Source organism: Crinia signifera, chromosome 4 (assembly GCF_055691185.1).
Source record: "Crinia signifera chromosome 4, ASM5569118v1, whole genome shotgun sequence".
In the NCBI taxonomy this organism is placed as follows: Eukaryota; Metazoa; Chordata; class Amphibia; order Anura; family Myobatrachidae; genus Crinia; species Crinia signifera.
The window spans coordinates 45,693,787-45,712,204 of record NC_139220.1 but is presented as its reverse complement, the minus strand read 5'-3'; the positions used below and the strand labels follow the sequence as shown (position 1 = coordinate 45,712,204).

At 39.9% G+C, this 18,418-nt stretch overlaps 1 protein-coding gene across 4 annotated transcripts in view; it reads right to left on the bottom strand.

Annotated features, from left to right (window-relative positions):
• Positions 1 to 18,418, bottom strand: part of EBF1 (EBF transcription factor 1) — a 310,040-nt gene that overhangs the window by 264,889 nt on the left and 26,733 nt on the right. For all 4 annotated transcript variants that reach the window (XM_083181698.1, XM_083181700.1, XM_083181701.1 and 1 more), the window contains exons 5-6: positions 17,621 to 17,694; positions 10,880 to 10,948 (exon numbers count right to left, since the gene is read on the bottom strand). In XM_083181698.1, coding sequence (XP_083037824.1) covers positions 10,880 to 10,948; positions 17,621 to 17,694 — 143 coding nt within the window. The remainder of the gene's footprint in view (positions 1 to 10,879; positions 10,949 to 17,620; positions 17,695 to 18,418) is intronic.

Here is an 18,418-nt window from a genome sequence, read left to right as displayed (position 1 = left end):
TATGCTAATTACTCCTGTAAAATTTAATAAACTCTTTGAAATAGGGATAGACTAATGAGGTTTTATTTATTGAACTAAAATAACTGTGAGGAAAAAGGTTAGGACACAGGGATACCCATTGTAGTAATAAAACCACAATTTATTCCATTCCCGCATAGGAATTTTATAGCTGTGCTTTTAAATTCAAATATGAGTTACAATTCGGATGTTAAATCAATCCTGATCTTAATTTAAAAGAAGAAACCCCCCCCCCCCCCCCCCTCCTAGCCATGATTTGCTGCTCGGAATAACTTCTTGCTTTTAATGGGAGTAGTGAATTTGTGTCACGGAAATCGTTCCTTTTAAATGACATCATTGAATCATTAGACGGCATTTGCCTTCTCAGAAATCAGAGGGGCACATTCACAGCACCCTTGGACGCTACAGAAACACACAATAAGGGTTCACAGGAGACGTCGAAAAAGTTGACCTCTCGCCAAGTCAGCGAGAGAGACGTTACATGCCCGAAAAGGTGTTTGGAAATTTCACACCTCTTAAATACTCGGCACTGATACAAGGACATCCTAAAAGTGCAACAGAGGATTTGGTGGACTAGAGATAGAAGATTAGGATGCTGAGACGTACAAAGGGCCTGATTCAGAGCTGCTTGCTACGCTGCATATATTAGCATACTAGTGGATGTGTTCACTTACGCATCACTCGCAAGAGGCCGCAAGGAAGAGAAATCGTTTCAAGCTCGCTCATCACCAAATGATGTTTCCACTGTTTGGACTGACTTCCCGACGAAGTTTGGGGCGGACACTGACATCATGTGACATAAGCCGCCCACCTCGAGCAGGCATAGGCACATCTGCATTCGCAGGAGTATGCCTGGCTTTTCTATGGGCACGCCCATAAAACGCTGGGCGTTCCCATGCCCCTGCCCCATGCTCACTCCCTTCCCGGCTGCTATTGAGTGTATGAAAGGCGTTCACTCCAGGGTTTGTACATGCACATATTTACGCATGCGCAAACCCCAAACTTCGGCCGGGGTAGTGAATTCAGCCTCCACCGAACGGGTGTGAATCTCCCCCACAGTACAATGCCAAGTCCGGTCTTCAAGGTAACACCAATTTTTTACACAATGAAATGGGGATCATTTAACTTGGTGCAATGTGCACTAATGCAATGTAACCCGTAGCAACTCATCTGGCTGCAGATTACACTGCTTCGGTGATGGTGGAAAGGTGGCCCTGTAAGCCTTCACCGGGTCCACAGCACCTTCCTGCTTGCTTGTCATAGCTTCCACCACGTGCTTACAGTGCATTTATGTATTTCATTAAATGTATCAATAATGTATCACACAGATTAAGGGCAGTGTGCTATGATGCATCTATTTTATTTCTAGTTACAGGTTACTATGCTGCGTACAACAGGTTTCTATTCTATGTACAACAGGCTAATATGCTATGTACAACAGGTTACTATGTTATGTACAACAGGTTACTATTCTATGTACAACAGGTTACTATTCTATGTACAACAGGTTACTATACTATGTACAACAGGCTACTATGCCATGTACAACAGGTTACTATGCTACATACAACAGGCTACTGTGCTATGTACAACAGGCTACTATGCCATGTACAACAGGTTACTATGCTACATACAACAGGCTACTGTGCTATGTACAACAGGCTACTATGCCATGTACAACAGGTTACTATGCTACATACAACAGGCTACTGTGCTATGTACAACAGGCTACTATGCCATGTACAACAGGTTACTATGCTACATACAACAGGCTACTGTGCTATGTACAACAGGCTACTATGCCATGTACAACAGGTTACTATGCTACATACAACAGGCTACTGTGCTATGTACAACAGGCTACTATGCCATGTACAACAGGTTACTATGCTACATACAACAGGTTACTATGCTATGTACAACAGGCTACTATGCCATGTACAACAGGTTACTATGCTACATACAACAGGCTACTGTGCTATGTACAACAGGCTACTATGCTACGTACAACAGGCTACTATGCTATGTACAACATGCTACTATGCCATGTACAACAGGCTACTATGTTATGTACAACAGGCTACTATGTTATGTACAACAGGTTACTATGCTACGTAAAACAGGCTACTGTGCTATGTACAACAGGTTACTATGCTACGTTCAACAGGTTAATATGCTATGTACAACAGGTTACTATGCTATGTACAACAGGCTACTGTGCTACAGTATGTACAACAGGTTACTATGCTACGTGCAACAGGCTACTGTGCTACAGTATGTACAACAGGTTACTATGCTACATACAACAGGCTAATATGCTATGTACAACAGATTACTATGCTATGTACAACAGGTTACAATGCTACTTAGTTTTAGATAAACTACGTAGCTTAAGCTGGGTACACACATGACCGACATGCCGGCTGACCAAGCAGCCAACCTAGGTAAATATACACACTTATCGATCGCCACCTTAATATGTCGGTCAGGACACCCCGCTGGGCAGGCATTTGAATTTGCTCGCCCAGCTCAGACATCAGCCCCCAGCAGCAAGTCCTCTGACTGCCTGTACATACAGCCAGCTGTGCAATATATCTGAAGATATAAAGACCATCGACTGCTGCACAATGTAATTCACATACCAACTCGCACTTTTACCGAAGCACTTTTTTCATATGTACAATCTCTTTTTGGAAACTATTGAAAATAGATATCAATTTGGGTGCTGGATAAGTCAGTGACAGTCAGGATTCGGATGGTTCTTTGTACGTCATCAGAATCCCAACTGTTACAAGTTCGACAATCAGGATCCCAACTTACAAAGGCTTTTATCCCTCATGAAAAAAGTCATACAGTAGTCTATGGAGTTATAAATTAAGAAAGTGGTCTTGTTTACCATCCCCTGATTGGTCACTAAGGTTAAGCTGTATAGTATCTGTTCCTTTTTTCACACCACAATAAAAGTGGCAGTTTTGTGTGAACACCCAGAGGCTTACATACAACATCCTGTTCTAATCATCTGAAAATGAGATATTTTCTTACTATGAAAAAAGTAAAATGAACTAGGCTGCCACATATCGTAACCCACTGGTTGATGTCCTACAATCAGTGCTGGGCGCCTAACCAGTGGCTCCAAATTTATAGGTACCGCGTATGATTCATTGTATAACACTGTAGGAGGGTTCTGCTAAAGAAGGTTGTGAAACTATGTTATGACTGCCATTTTGTTTATGGATACACACATCACTCAATTGAATAATCAGGGTTTTAGACAAGACTGTTCCAGTTCTAATTAACAATGAAAATGGTTCTGCTTGTATTAAATATTTAACTTTCTAAAATATATATACCTTTGAAGATCTCAAGTGAAAAAAAGATTGTTGAGGAATTACCTAGGCCTGGGCTTCTATGAGGATCAAGGATATGTGGTTTTTAGAGTTCTGCACACATCATTGGATTGATGCCCTTTTATTTCTGGGCAGGGGTCCACTGTGTGTTTATTTGCACCAGTGGGGGTGCTATCCCAAACGTTTGCGAATGGAGAAAAGAGAAGAAAAAGGGTTTGTATTGGATGCACTCCTTACAGTTGATCGGATAATTTTTGGTAAATTTATTTTTTATTTAAAAAGTGGGAGCTCCTTTTATCTTTATTTGGTATATGATTGACTCCATAAGGAGCTCCCAATTTTTAAATAAAAAAGGAATTTACCAAACATTATCCGATCAACTGTAAGGAGTGCATCCAATACAAACCCTTTTTCTTCTCTTTTCTTCTATGAGGATCCCAAGGCAAGGCCTTTGCCAATGAGCAGGTTAGAATAGCATCATCCCTTTCACACACCTCTATGCTGGGCTATGCCCCCTCTCTAACAATGAAACCTGCCAAATATCTCAGTGGATACACATTTATAATAAAGTAAATAAATATATGCGAGAGCATGAACAAATGTTGCGCGTCTTTTATAACTGCTCCAATGGTTTGTCTAACACACAGTCCATATGTCAACACAAATATCCCTTCTCTCTCTCTCTCTCTCTCTCTCTCTCTCTCTCTCTCTCTCTCTCTCATTATTTATAAAATGATTTATGTGCAGTTGTGCCGTTTGATGTCATGATGTCACTGATGCACCAGCGCAATGTGGGATTGGGACCGGGACTGCCTCAAAACATGGATGCGGTAGATGCCAGGGGGCGCTGTGGACACCTGAGGACTAGGTGAGTATGAAAAAAACAAAAGATAGTCTGAAATCCGGAATAATCCCCTATCCAAAATGCTCCTGGTCCCGAGCATTTTGGATAAGGGATAACTCAAACTGTATAATGTGCCAATCATTGATATCATTTTGGGTGCCTTCTGGTGAAAATAAAGCACTGCCAAAAGCTGATTTTATCTGATCTTTTATCTCTTCTTGTCTTTAGGTGTATATTGATAATCTTTATCAAGTGAACTTGAAAAGAAACTAAAAGCTGCGCAGCCTTGTATTAGCAGTAACTTGGTTTCAACAAACCTTAGTTGGCAGCCTACAGAACTGCCCAACCACCAACACATTCTTGGAACAATTAAACGTAACTGCTGTAGACAAGATGGTAAAATTGCTTTATTTTAACCATAAGGCATCAATTAAAATAAATGATTTGTTCAAACACCAACACATATATTACATATAAATATTACAAATAATTATCTGCACAGATAGATGAATAAATAAATAATAATAATTATTATTATTAAATTAGAACTAGTACTGATATATTTTTAATGGCAATTAAAAATCAAAAAACTAATGCATCACTGGAAGAAGGAAAATGAAAATGTATTATTGGACCAGTAATTGTTACCTTGTCTAAAAGTATTATAGTATTTGACATAATCTTAAAAAATAATAAAACTATCACCAAATGGAAAAAAAATTAACAAGCTGAATCACTTTGCTACTTGTATAAAAGACTGCATATTTTAAAAACTAACAATTTCACGCCCTAGTGATCCATGCCTCTTTACTGTCAGTCCTTGTTAATGCTCTGTGCACTTTCTACACTCCAAGGAGGGTTAATACATAGAGGTCTATAATGAGAACAGGACAGTGCTACGAGATATCCAATTACGTAAACCCTAACTAAAAAGCGAGAAAGCCTAATACAGGAACTATTAGCTGCCCAGAGTAAAACAAGGAAAGGAAGAGAGGGGAAAAAAATAATAATAAACAAGCAAGGAACGGAAATAATATGTGGTAAATGTGCTGCGATATAAATAAAAGGAAAAAAAAAGTTTAAGATCGGAACCATAAACTATGAACATAAATCATTTATTGTAGGAGACAATCGCTAATATGAGAGATAGATAAATGTATTTTTTGAATTGATATATACAATTAATTAGGTCCTTAGTATAAAGGACACACCATAGGGGTATTTGATAAGCATTTACTAAAGGGACACGTGTTAAACAAACATTGGAAAAATCCTGATATGGAAAATAGATAAATATATATTTTGAGACATTTAAATAGTTATTAAATTATTTTATTACAAAATATTTACTGTGCTCCCAACTCAGTCCCACAGATATAGCACAGCTTGCATAGTGGTCAGCATCATTGCCTCACAGCACTGTGGTCTTGGGTTTGAATCCCCCCAAGGCTGTCTGGATATCCTCCCTAATTCAAACGCTTATTGGCATGGGCATGTTAAATAGTCATACTTATCGAATTTCTGGCTGCCCCATGTGGGTGAGTGGTGTGGTACTTCATCATGGCCCCGCTCCCTGGCTTTTCAGTGCCTATATTACCCTCATTGTATAGTGAAGGAAGTTGGCTACGATGACGCATTTCAGCACAAATAGCGCCATCTGCATTTCTGGACCGCCCACTTTCGAGGATGGCTGACGGGGTGGTGCGGGAGGCTACAAGGGGGTGAGACTGGCTCTGGAAGCCTTGCCTATGTTTCCAGGGGGCGGGAGCACCACCAAATATTTGGCCAATCCTGTAGAGTAGGCAAGAATGTGATTACGCTTTGAAAAAACAAAAACTGTAGTGTAAATGTGTGTACATGTGGCAGGGAATATAGACTGTAAGCTCCACTGGGGAAAGGACTAATGTGAATAATCAAATATTCTCTTTAAAACACTATATATGTATATGTTTGTGTGTGTGTGTATGAAATGCCCCCCCCCCCCCTCAATATATATACAGAGTAAGGGAGCATTGCAGCTCAGATATGTATTTGTATGTTTATATATATATATATATATATATATATATATATATATAGTCACAGCTATACAAATGCATGTTCATTGTCAGACTCAACAGCATTTCTTCCGATATACAACATTTTTTTGGCAATCCCAGAAACCCTTAAAATAAGTTTTAAAGTATTCTACTGGGGATAAAACAGACCAGCAACAATAGAAAGCGTGTTAATGTAACATAAGAACCACACACAAACACAAACACACACACACACAAACACACATATGTTTAAATAGGCATAAACTGGTTCTGCTTCCAGTTGACGCCGTTTCCTCTGGGGAGTCTTTGGCAGATTAGTTCCTTGCACATACCATTCCCACTCGATGACAGACACATTCCACAAACCTACAAGACTATTGGGTGAAACGTAAATAATCTAAGGACAAGCCCACTCTGCATCTTACCCTGTAATTATTCTGCGCAGATTCATGAATATAGAAGTCCACAAACTAATTTACAATGTATTTATTAAGGAAAGAGTTGTCAGTGTCAATTGCTGCTAATTAATTGCCAACATCTAATTCAATGTGGCTACTAAGAGAAAAAATGGAAATTTCTTTGCAAGGTGCCTGGTCTCTTTAATAACCGAGAAATGCATCAAGGTAACTCCTGCTTCTGGGGGGAGCAACATATTACGTTAATTGTACTTTTTTTTTTCCTGGTCTCCGTGAATACAGTACTACAACAATATAAATGTAGGCACAATGTAGCCACCATATAACAAAAACATAGAAAACAAAAACATCTGTTCTGTTGTACTGTTGATATTTCTCATTAATGTGGGATGTTTAGGTCAAAGCGCTGTAGCCAACTTCTGGCATATGGTATACAATATTACAGATTTAATTGAATACATACATTAAACATATGTATTTATCGGCAAACACACCAGTTTCCGGGATTCTCAGACGCCTTTAACAATTTGACTGAACGCAAAGGCCCAAAACCTATTGTTCAGTGTTCACCACCCCTCCCTCCAGAGCTCCATATCTCCATGTATACACAGGCGACCAGCAGGTAGGTCCACCATGATTGACTGGCCATGCTGGCAGTTGTTTGTGAAGACATACCCATCCATTCATGAATGACCCTGCAACAAAGGCTGTATGAGTGCACCATGCTAGGGTGTAAGAATCAACGGGGGGGGGGGGGGATGACGACCTGGAATAGAATAGTCCTGACCGCACACACCGCAGGAAGACAGGTCACCATTTCTATGGTCGGTCTCTCGTCTACAACATATTGTATCATCCTACATTTGTAGCAACTCTTTATACGGCATTCAAAACACACTTTTACATTCCGAGCAAATCACACAATGCAAGTAGTCTTCTTCCACCTCTAAGAAACATTTTAGTCCAAGGTAAAAAGCAGACAAAGAAAATAGTGAAAAAGAATTTCTCTCCTCAAACGTAAAGAATGGCTTCAAAACACAGCATTCAATTCAGCTAAGCCCGGTAGATAAAATATATGAATAAATACAAAGTAAAAACAAAACTGCAATACACAATAAATATAAACTTCAACAATATTTTTTTCTTAAATGGGCACCTATGATGCTGCTTTCCCACTGCAGACCCGTTTAAGTTTACAGGTAATCTTAAATGGTATTTAGCATTCCCACTGCAGCAGATTACAGTTTCAAATGCCATTTAAGTACCATTCCCATTGCAGGTAAAACGTTTTAGCTCTTCAAAACGTTTTTACAGCACACTACACTACACAGGCAACAACCAATCAGTGGAATTGTTGCCTGTTAACAGTAAGGATGCATTCCCATAGCATCATTGGTGCCCAGTGGTGCTAAATAGATTGCTGGCATGTGCCAGCAATCTATATATTTCTGGCTTAGGATTCTCATTGGTGCCCAGTGGTTCCAGAAATATATAGATTGCTGGCATGTGCCAGCAATCTATATATTACTGGCTTACGATTCTCATTGGTGCCCAGTGGATCCAGAAATATATAGATTGCTGGCATGTGCCAGCAATCTATATATTACTGGCTTAGGATTTTCATTGGTGCCCAGTGGATCCAGAAATATATAGATTGCTGGCATGTGCCAGCAATCTATATATTACTGGCTTAGGATTTTCATTGGTGCCCAGTGGATCCAGAAATATATAGATTGCTGGCATGTGCCAGCAATCTATATATTACTGGCTTACAAAATCAGACATTGGTGGCCAGTGCTGCTCCGTGTGGAGCAGGACGGAGGGAGGCGGGGCATGTGGCTGGACCCGGCCAGCGTCGCTAACGGCATCCAGCCGCAGCAGCAGCCAGCCGGACACAGCGGGGCAGCGCGCCGTGGACAAGTGAGTATGGCAGGAGAGGGGAGGGGGGGGCGGGGGGTGGCAGCGGGGCGTACCGCCGGGCTGAAAGTGGTTAATCTTTCAGCCCGGCAGCGTACACACACGGAGATGATTGCTGAAAAAAATCAGCAATCATCTCTACCGTTTAAAGATGCATTCCCATTGCATCTTAAACGGTAGATTACCGTGCAAAACCCTGCTCTGAAAACGGGTTGAAATACCGTTTAACTTTAAACGGTATTTCAACTCTGGCGCTTTCCCACTGCAGCCTTAAACGGTATTTTGCCCTCAAAAATCGGCAAAATACCGTTTTAAGGCTGCAGTGGGAAAGGGGCATTATTTGATTACTGTAACTGATTTTTTTTTGGGTTCGAATTAAGGGCCAGATGCACTAAGCTTCAAAAGTGATCAAATGGAGAGTGATAAACAACCAGCCAATCAGCTCCTACCTGCCGTTTCACAGGCTGTGTTTGAAAAAAGTCAGGCAGGAGCTGATTGGCTGGCTGGCTGGCTGGCTGTCTATCACTCTCCATTTTATCACTGTTGAAGCTTAGTGCATCTGGCCCTTAATCTTTTATTATCAATACACTTAATTTCATGGACATGAAATATATCATGTTGTGCGCCATCTAGAAAACAGGGCAGCCATGTGTGATTGGTGAGTATGCAACTATCAATGCACTAGAGCTAATGTACATCATTGAGGCAGAAGGCACCTTGCCTCATGTCACTCGTTGCCACTAAGTTCCATTCTATTGAATACTGGCTCACACCAGGCAATTTGAATGAATGCAAAATATATTAGGCAACGACAGTAAGAATATTACAAGTGTTCCAAATCATTGCTGTCACCATCTAATATTCATGTTATCTGTATCCAGCAAAGAGCCAATAAGAACAATGATTGCTGTAGTCTTCCAACTTATGGATGATATATTTGCTTTAAGTTAACTCCAGTCCTTAAAAAAACAGCATTTGTCATATTATAAGAACATCCTTTAGTCATAGAGATGACTGAATCAATTTTACTTGGTTATGACTACAGCATATATCCTGTTGCTACATAGGTAAATCCTTAAAACATGACATGCTGTAGATCAGTGGTGTCAAACTCATGGCCCTCCAGCTGTTGTGGAACTACACATCCCAGCATGCCCTGCCACAGATTTTATATCATGGATTGCTCAAACTCTGGCAGGGCATGCTGGGATGTGTAGTTCCACAACAGCTGGAGTTTGACACCACTGCTGTAGATACTTGAGCTCTAGAGTTGAGATCCATTGCTTTAAATGAATGGAAGATTTCAGGATATCATCAACAGTATCACCTTGTTTAAAGAGTCAACACTAGACACAAACTGCATATCGGAAAAACCAGCCCTAGACAAGAAGAACTATGAGACGAAAATGCTTCACTATCTCAGTTATCACTAGCGCAGTTTTATAGTAGATGTGGGATTTATATTTCACAGAAATTGCTAAAGTTACTAACAATGAAGATCTTAATTCTGTCCCTGCTTGAGCATCAATGACTTTATAAGAAGAACAGGCTTCCATGCACCTGTTTGCAAGCAGTGGAGTTCTCACTGTCTAGTGATGGGAAATTATTTTGGGGCCAGTGTTCAACAGAACTTTAGCTACACAAAACAAGTAATAATAATAATAATAATAATAATAATAATAATAATAATAATTAATAATTCATAAAAACATCATCATCAATAATAATAAAGAAAGCAGAAGTGACATTATTAATGTGCACCCATAACAATTAATTGTAGGTATAGTAATAATATAGTTACCACTTTTCTTCACTCATCAATTGCAAATACAATGTGATATTTGTTAAGCATACACTGTATAGATCCCATTCTATCACTGTGAAGCCAAATCTGAATAGAATACGGTACAGATTTATTGGCTGCCCTTTAAAGCGTATCTTAAACCACGAGCTGTAACTTATACAAACTTTTGATCAGTCTAGCACAAGCCAGACTAATAAAAACAAAATGACTGATTGGTTGCTATGGGTTACAGAACTTCCCAGTGATTGGTTAAGTAACCTTTATTAAGTTTGAACAGCAATTAAGCAGTGTGCTAAATTATGGAACAGATGTTATAAAGGGCAGGTAAGGTGCTGCATGGTTGAGCGCTTTCCCTTCTAATGCCATTGCAATATGCTGTACCTAAACGTCACTGCTGCCTTCATGAGGACAATACCCGCTCTGAGAAGCAGCATGGGGCAGATGTTACACTGTAATGAGGTTTAGAAATGGGAAGAAATAAAGGCAGTTCCAACCTGTCAATAATCACCGGATCGGAGGGAGTCTCGTTTCGGTTCCCGCAGCTCTTCTTATCACAACAGCGACTGTGGAGCAAGGAAAAAACAAGAGGGGGTTTTAGAATTATGGGTATGCTGCAAAGTCAGTCTCACTGAGACAGCAGGATCATACTGCAGCAACATTAACTGCATCCTGGCTACCTGCAAACTATGGCAGAAAACACGTTAGGGCCGCATGGGGGCTAATTACTAACAGTAACCTCCTTCAGCACAGCTGCTGGCTTATTAGGTTTTAGAACAGCTCAGGTAAATGAGCCAACTGTCCCCTAAAACACAAGAGTTTATATATATATATATATATATATTAGCGTAGAAATAGCGGCAATTCAACGTTTTGGTCCTAAATCGACCATTTACCAAGGTGCAAAGGTGCACACCTTCACACCTTTGAAACTTGATAAAGGGGCGATTTCGACCCTGAAATGTTGGATACCATGAACTATTTTATTGGATAAAATTTTCTCAGAATTTTCCAAGTCTCTGGGTGCCGCTATTTCTATGCTATTCTAAGGTCCCCATACACGCTCCGTTTGCCGGCAGTCCGTTTTGTACTTTGAGATGCGCGCTCCCACGCATCTCATCGTACAGTACAAAAAGTATGTGCTGCATATACTTTTTGTACTAGCTTTTCATCGCATCGCATTGCATGCACAATGCATGCACAAGGCATGCGATGTGTACTATTTAAGTACAAAATGTACACCCACAACGGAGCATGTATGGGGACCGTTATTCATTCCTCAGGATGGCACCAGAGCATTTCCCATCCAGCCAGGGTGAGTGCTTTTAGCAACTTTTTGACCGTTTAGTGCTGGTCTTCAGGTGAGCCCAAAGACGAGCATTAAGCGCTCAAAATGTTGCTAACCTATGTGACCGTCGTGTCCGTTATTATTTCTACACTTTGACAAGTCCGCCCAGTGCCTTTCTCTACCGTCCATATTGCTAGTGGATGTCCTCCACGTTGACAGAGCACCGCGGGAAGCTGACCTCACCTACAACTATTGAGTGCCAATCCTAAAACTCTAGAACATAGATCTTAGAACATTTTTGACAAACAAATAGTTTCTCATGCGACAAGAGGGGCTGTTTGGTGTGGCTGAAGCAAACACGTATGAGAACACATGTGTGAGGCGATTTGTACCTGTTTTGTTACATAAAATCTGATAACAATTATAAAAATCTTTATAAGTGATCAGCAAAATGTTAAACTAATCAACAAACACAAGCAGTAAAACAACACTTATATATAAAATAATATTGCTTTCAAAGGCGTCTTTTTTGGCTGCTGCAAAGGAAATCATCAATAACTACAATGGCTAAAATAGGAATTGTAGATTTATGAGTTTTGCATAGTACAATCCCTTGTCCATTCATCTTTGAAATAGTTTATATAGAACATGGTAATTCAACCTAAAAAGACTGCCTTTTGCCACTGGGAAAGGCCAAGACAATTGCGTATTTCATTAATCTTTACTGTGAAATAAAACTATACACACAGTGTGCCTTAATAGAGCAGTAATTTAGGAAAGTAATTTGTCCTGCTGACTTGAAAAGTGGAAAGGTTTTGACATATAATAAATAATACTTTAACTAAACGCAATATAGGCTTCTGCTGAAAGTCTTGCTATGTCACGGCAAAGGCAGGCACAAATCCATCTTCTCACTCTAGCCAAACAGGCCCGCTTGGCGATCGCCACTCTGTGCCTTCCAGAATCTAACAAAGTCATCTCTATGCCTGCCCCTGGTCTCTCGCAGAATGTGGCCAGGCTGAACCATATGTGGTGGCACACTGACTCTGTAGATGGCCACGTCCTTATATGGCAATCACAGCGGTGTTTATCCAGGAAAGGAGATAAATAGTACCCTCTGTTTAGTAACTGGGGATGGCGCCTGGCATTTTCGAAGCAAACGGTCAATGTTTTCCACCTCCCTGCAAAGTTCAGAGGCTGCAAACTTGATGAACGCTGCCACAAATTGCATCGTGTTTGTTTTTTCAATGAAGAGTTTCGTATAATTACACTGAGAATCTTCCATGAACATTAGCCGGTTATTGGACATCGTCAATATGGGAAATGAAGAAGTGCCAGTGACTAAAAATAAACACTTTTTGTCACAAGCTTTTTTTTTTTTTTTTTTAAACGCTACATTCCTAATTATCTATATAACAAGTCAAACCTGATTTTATAGAGATGATTTGAATTGGTCTCCATATTATCACGACAAAAAGCATAGAAGACGATTTTAAAACAGTTACTAGATACTTCAGAGGGTAAAACTTAAAACTGAATTATACTCAGTCCGCATAAGGAAAATGTCTACCTGAACTCTAGAAACTCCTTACCTGCTAGTTATTAACTAGCCAATCACCACAAGCCTGGAGTACGCTTCGCATTTGAATTCTAGGCACAACCCAAAGTATTGTTTTAGAGCCCCATAAATTTGCTCTCTTTGTCACATAACTGCAAAGCTTTATTGCACTGTTAGTCTTGACAGAAAGCCCTGCAGAAAGTTGTTTAGGGATTAAATCTCTAAAACAAGCTATTTACAAACAGCGGCCTTTCACTATTTCATGTCTGGTTAGACAGGATTTCATCTTAGGGGAAGCAGGCTGTCTCTCACACCATATGGCAAATGGTCGTGCATTGCAATTAGCTTGCCTGATTAATAGTGAGCAGACTCTAATTTTATGCTTATAACCAAAGCTCCATTTGTAGCTCTTGTGCAAAATCAGCATTTCCCAGCATCCTCTGAGATCGGGCTGATACGGCTCACTCTCTTTGGAGGTGGATATGTAATCCAGCGCTAAATCCAATTTCACTATAACTTTAGAAGGGTGTTTTCAATTTAAGGATTAATGAGGTAATGTTCCATTATATATCCTGCATTGTGCTGTAAATTAAATATATTCTGGTCTTTCTACAAAATGTCATCATAATAATTTATTGGCAATGCCTCCATGAATTGCCATTTTTAAATTTAACATTGAATTTATATCCCAAATGTGTACACCCACTATAATATCCTACTTGTATACACCCATTATAATATCCCAAAGTGTACACCTATGATAATATCACAAATGTGTATACCCTCTTTAATACTCCACTTGCATACACCCATTATAATATAACACTTCTGTACACCTATTATAATATCCCACTTGTGTACACCTTTTATAATATCCGAATTGTGTACAATCATTATAATATTACAGATGTGTACACCCATTATAATATCCCAGATGTGTACAGCCATTATAATACCCCAGAGCTGTACACGCACTAGAATATGACACTTGTGTACACCTATTATATCTCAATTGTGTACAATCATTATAATATCCCACTTGTGTACAATCATTATAATATCCCAGAGTTGTACACTCACTATAATATGACACTTGTATACAACTATTATAATATCCCAATTGTGTACACCCATTATAATATCCCAGATTAGTATACCCATTATAATATCCTAGATGTGTACACCCATTATACTATCCCACTTGTGTACACCCATTATAAAATCCCAGATGTGTACACTCACTATAATATGCTACTTGTGTACATCGGTTATTCTATTCCAATTGTGTACATTCATTATAATATCCCAGATGTGTGCACTCATTATAATATCCCAGATTTGTACACTCACTATAATATGACACTTGTGTACGTCGATTATAATATTCCAATTATGTACATTCATTATAATATCCCATGTGTGCACTCATTATAATATCCCAGGTTTGTACACTCACTATAATATGCCACTTGTGTGCACAGTTTATAATATCTAAATTGTGTACACCCCTTATAATATCCCAGAGGTGTACACTCACTATAATATACCACTTGCGTACACCAATTATAATATTCCAATTGTCTACACCCATTATAATATCCCAGTTGTGTACACCTACTACAATATCCCAAATATGTGCTCAAATAATTAATATCACAAATATATATATATATCAGCTATGAAGTTAATTTACTGTTATTACTTTTTCTTTACTTTAATGTCTTAATGTCAGTTTTGCTTCCATTTTTTTCATTTACACAATTAATGTAATTTATAACAATAATGTATTTTTTATTTAATTACTTTATAGCTATCTACAAACTATATATATTTTTTAATTAATTGGCGATAGCAGCTTGGCTTCCCGCGGCCAGCGTCACAGCTGAAAGATCTAACCTGTACAAACCCTTATATCAGGCTTTACACGCACGCAGATAGGATTGGTGTGCTCTGAAAGAAATGTAGTTATTCCGTTCGCCTAAATCATTCATGCTGCTGAGCGGCAATTTCCAGCACTGAAAAGGTTAAGTAAATAACGTTAGCCGCACAGCAGTGGAAGCTTTGTTTAATGCCTGTCCGCCAAGCAAATAAACAGCATCTTTTACCAGTCTGTATGCAGCGAGGCAAATGGTAATCTCTGGTATTAGCTGCCTGACATTTTAAATATGGCTTTTCTGTCTAAAGTATACTGTACAAATAGCATAATTTGCCTTCAACTACTTCATGATTCCCCTGCTGTGAGCGGAGATTTTTTCTTCTTCTTTTTTTTTTCTGTTGTATTTATAAATGGAAAAATCCATACGATCAGCAAAGTAACCCAACAAGATGATAAACACTGCTAACCACACCAGTGGGATAGAGGAGGTATGTGGGTGTGTGAGTGTGTGATCAGGAGTGGGTGTTTAGTGCCTGTCAATCACAGCGGCTCCTGTCCATCTACACTGCTGCTGTGTGCAATGTGTGAACCTGGGCTATGCTAAAATACAGGAACCTGGCGATGTTCCCTAATTACATATGGGTGTGATCGGTAAGGCATGAAACTGAGCAGTGCCGAATTTACCATTAGGCACGTGCCTAGGGGTGGCACATGTTTGGGGGCGGCACTTGGATGCCTGTGATAATACTGTCAGTCTGAAATGTACCAGTAACTGCAAAATTTTTCCACTGTACTGCACCAGGTTCCATCTTGAATAGAGTGTAAATGGATAGGACATGCATATATATTATACTTAGTAAATATGTATACATAATAAAAATAAGAAATATGTTACAGTTGGTGGCTTTTTTATTATTCTATTAAATTGCCAATCATCAAATGAGGACTTGTAACTAATCAATAAAAATAATACAATTAGGCAGGGGGGCAGCCATTATTTTTGTGCCTACGGGCACCCTCACCCCTAAATCCGCCCCTGAAACTGAGCAGTAGGGGGCAACACTGTGCATCAAGTTACATCCTGCAGTCAAGGGCGTAACTACCATAGATGCAAGTGGTGCAGCTGCTATGGGGCCCAGAGCTGAAGGGGGCTCATCTTTGCTGTTTAAGTAATATATTTACTTTTGCTATGGGGCCTATGAATATCTAGTTACACCTCTGCCTGCAGATATAAAGATTGTACATGCCGGAGGTGAGCTGGGGGCATCCGAATAGCCCAGTGTACCAACGAAAATGCTGGGAAACGATTAGCGTCCCCATGCAAACAGGGGCGGCTTCCTGCCTTCCGTAGGCCGGCAGCTGACGTCTCCGGATGTCCGCTTCCCGCCCTGTTCACCTAGCAGAGCGCTGCAAATCCGAGTCACCAGAGAGTGACTTAGATTTGCGAACACTAAAGAAATCCTTTGATGGTTGTGACCATCGAATGATTTCGGGCCTGCACGCAAGGCTGCGAATAGATGTTTATGCAAAACATCCGTTCGAATGCCTGCGAGGACATTCGCCATCCAGCGGACGGCGGGCGATAATGCGGGCGGCGGATGACATTTAGTTAGCTCGCAAAGCAGGGAAATTTGCTGCTTTGCGAGTCAACCAAAATGGCCTCCTAAGTGGATACAAGCCATGACAGTTTGATTTAGACCAGACACGCTTCACTGCATGTTGAAGTGTTCATGTGACAATGGATGGATGTTGCTGAGTTCTATATATGAAAATATTGGATTAGATCATAAAACCGAAAGTGCATCGTACATAGAAAATTATAATGCCAGTGGTTGTGATGAGATGAATGGCCACCAGTACTGCCTTGCAGTAACTTTGTACCTTTCTTTAACAAGCCATAGTCGCATACATTTGACCGCTGAAAAATAAGTCTCTGTGTTGTGTACTGGTAGCAACCAGTTAACTGAATCCCCTTAACATAGCGACAGTGTAAACCTCCTGCTTTTGCCACTTATTTTCCAATATTATGATAACTCCAACTTAGGGGGGTATCCATTTAGATCCGTTTTTCGAACAGCCGAATAAAACGGAACTAATTCAATGGCTGCCTATTCAATTGCGTTCGTTTTCATCTGGAGAAAGTGGCGAAAACATGTAGAACGTGGCTAAATCGCTGAACTAGGCCTCTGCTGAATTTTTGACCTTGACGATAAAATGCCCCTCCATTTGTATAGGGCAAATCTCCATTTGCCCTAAAATACGAAGATACATTTTAAATTGATAGTTAATTTATCTGAAGTTATATGCCTTTATTAAGAAGAACCAACTATATTATACTGGAGACTGACTTGCATGATTTTTGAAGTATAAATTAGATGATTTTATTTAATATACTGAATGCAGGATGAATATACATTTGGTAGTATTCAGGTTAACTAATGACATCAGATGGGCTCTTGATTTTACTTTAGACTCCAAACTGGCTACCCCTGACAGTAGGTGACAAGTGCACTTACCTGCACATAATCTCATGTGTGAGGAGAACTCTGCACATTTCAGGGTTCTTGTCTTGTCCTTCATATATGATGGCCTAGAAGAAGAAAACAAAATGTAAGTAAGTGAAATTCAGGAAATCACACACTAGATCACATGACCATACATAATTTTCCTATGATTACACAGCTCCCATTTTATTAGATATACCACTCTTGGGTGTGCGAATGCGCTCACATATATAATAGGCACCTTGGGTAGGTAAATGTACTCTCCCTCTAGCATCACAAGGTGTGTGCATAGTAGTCAGTGATATACAGTATATATATATATATATATAGGTACTCCCTCGTCTTTGCAGTTACCGCTTACGCTATGGAACTTACGTATCCCTCGCAGGCTCGCCATCCCACACTTCGGGCTCGGTGGCTCACTCCGCTTTGCTCGCCACAACCTTACTAAAGGTAATAGATGGTGTCATGGACACAGGACGATGGCATGGACACAGGAGGGTGGCGTGAAAGTACCTTTAGTTGTTGGAGACAGGTGGCGTAGCGTTGGCCGCAAAGATGAGGAAGTATATATATATATATATATATATAACCTCCAATACAGTAGGCGTCACTCCAGGTCTTAGGTGAAAAAAACGTGATGTTTATTTATCCTTCTAACGGTCAACGCCGTTTCGGGCAGTCGCCCTTCGTCAGGACCAGAAGAAACAAAATTCAACAGTGCACTGTTGAATTTTGTTTCTTCTGGTCCTGACGAAGGGCGACTGCCCGAAACGGCGTTGACCGTTAGAAGGATAAATAAACATCACG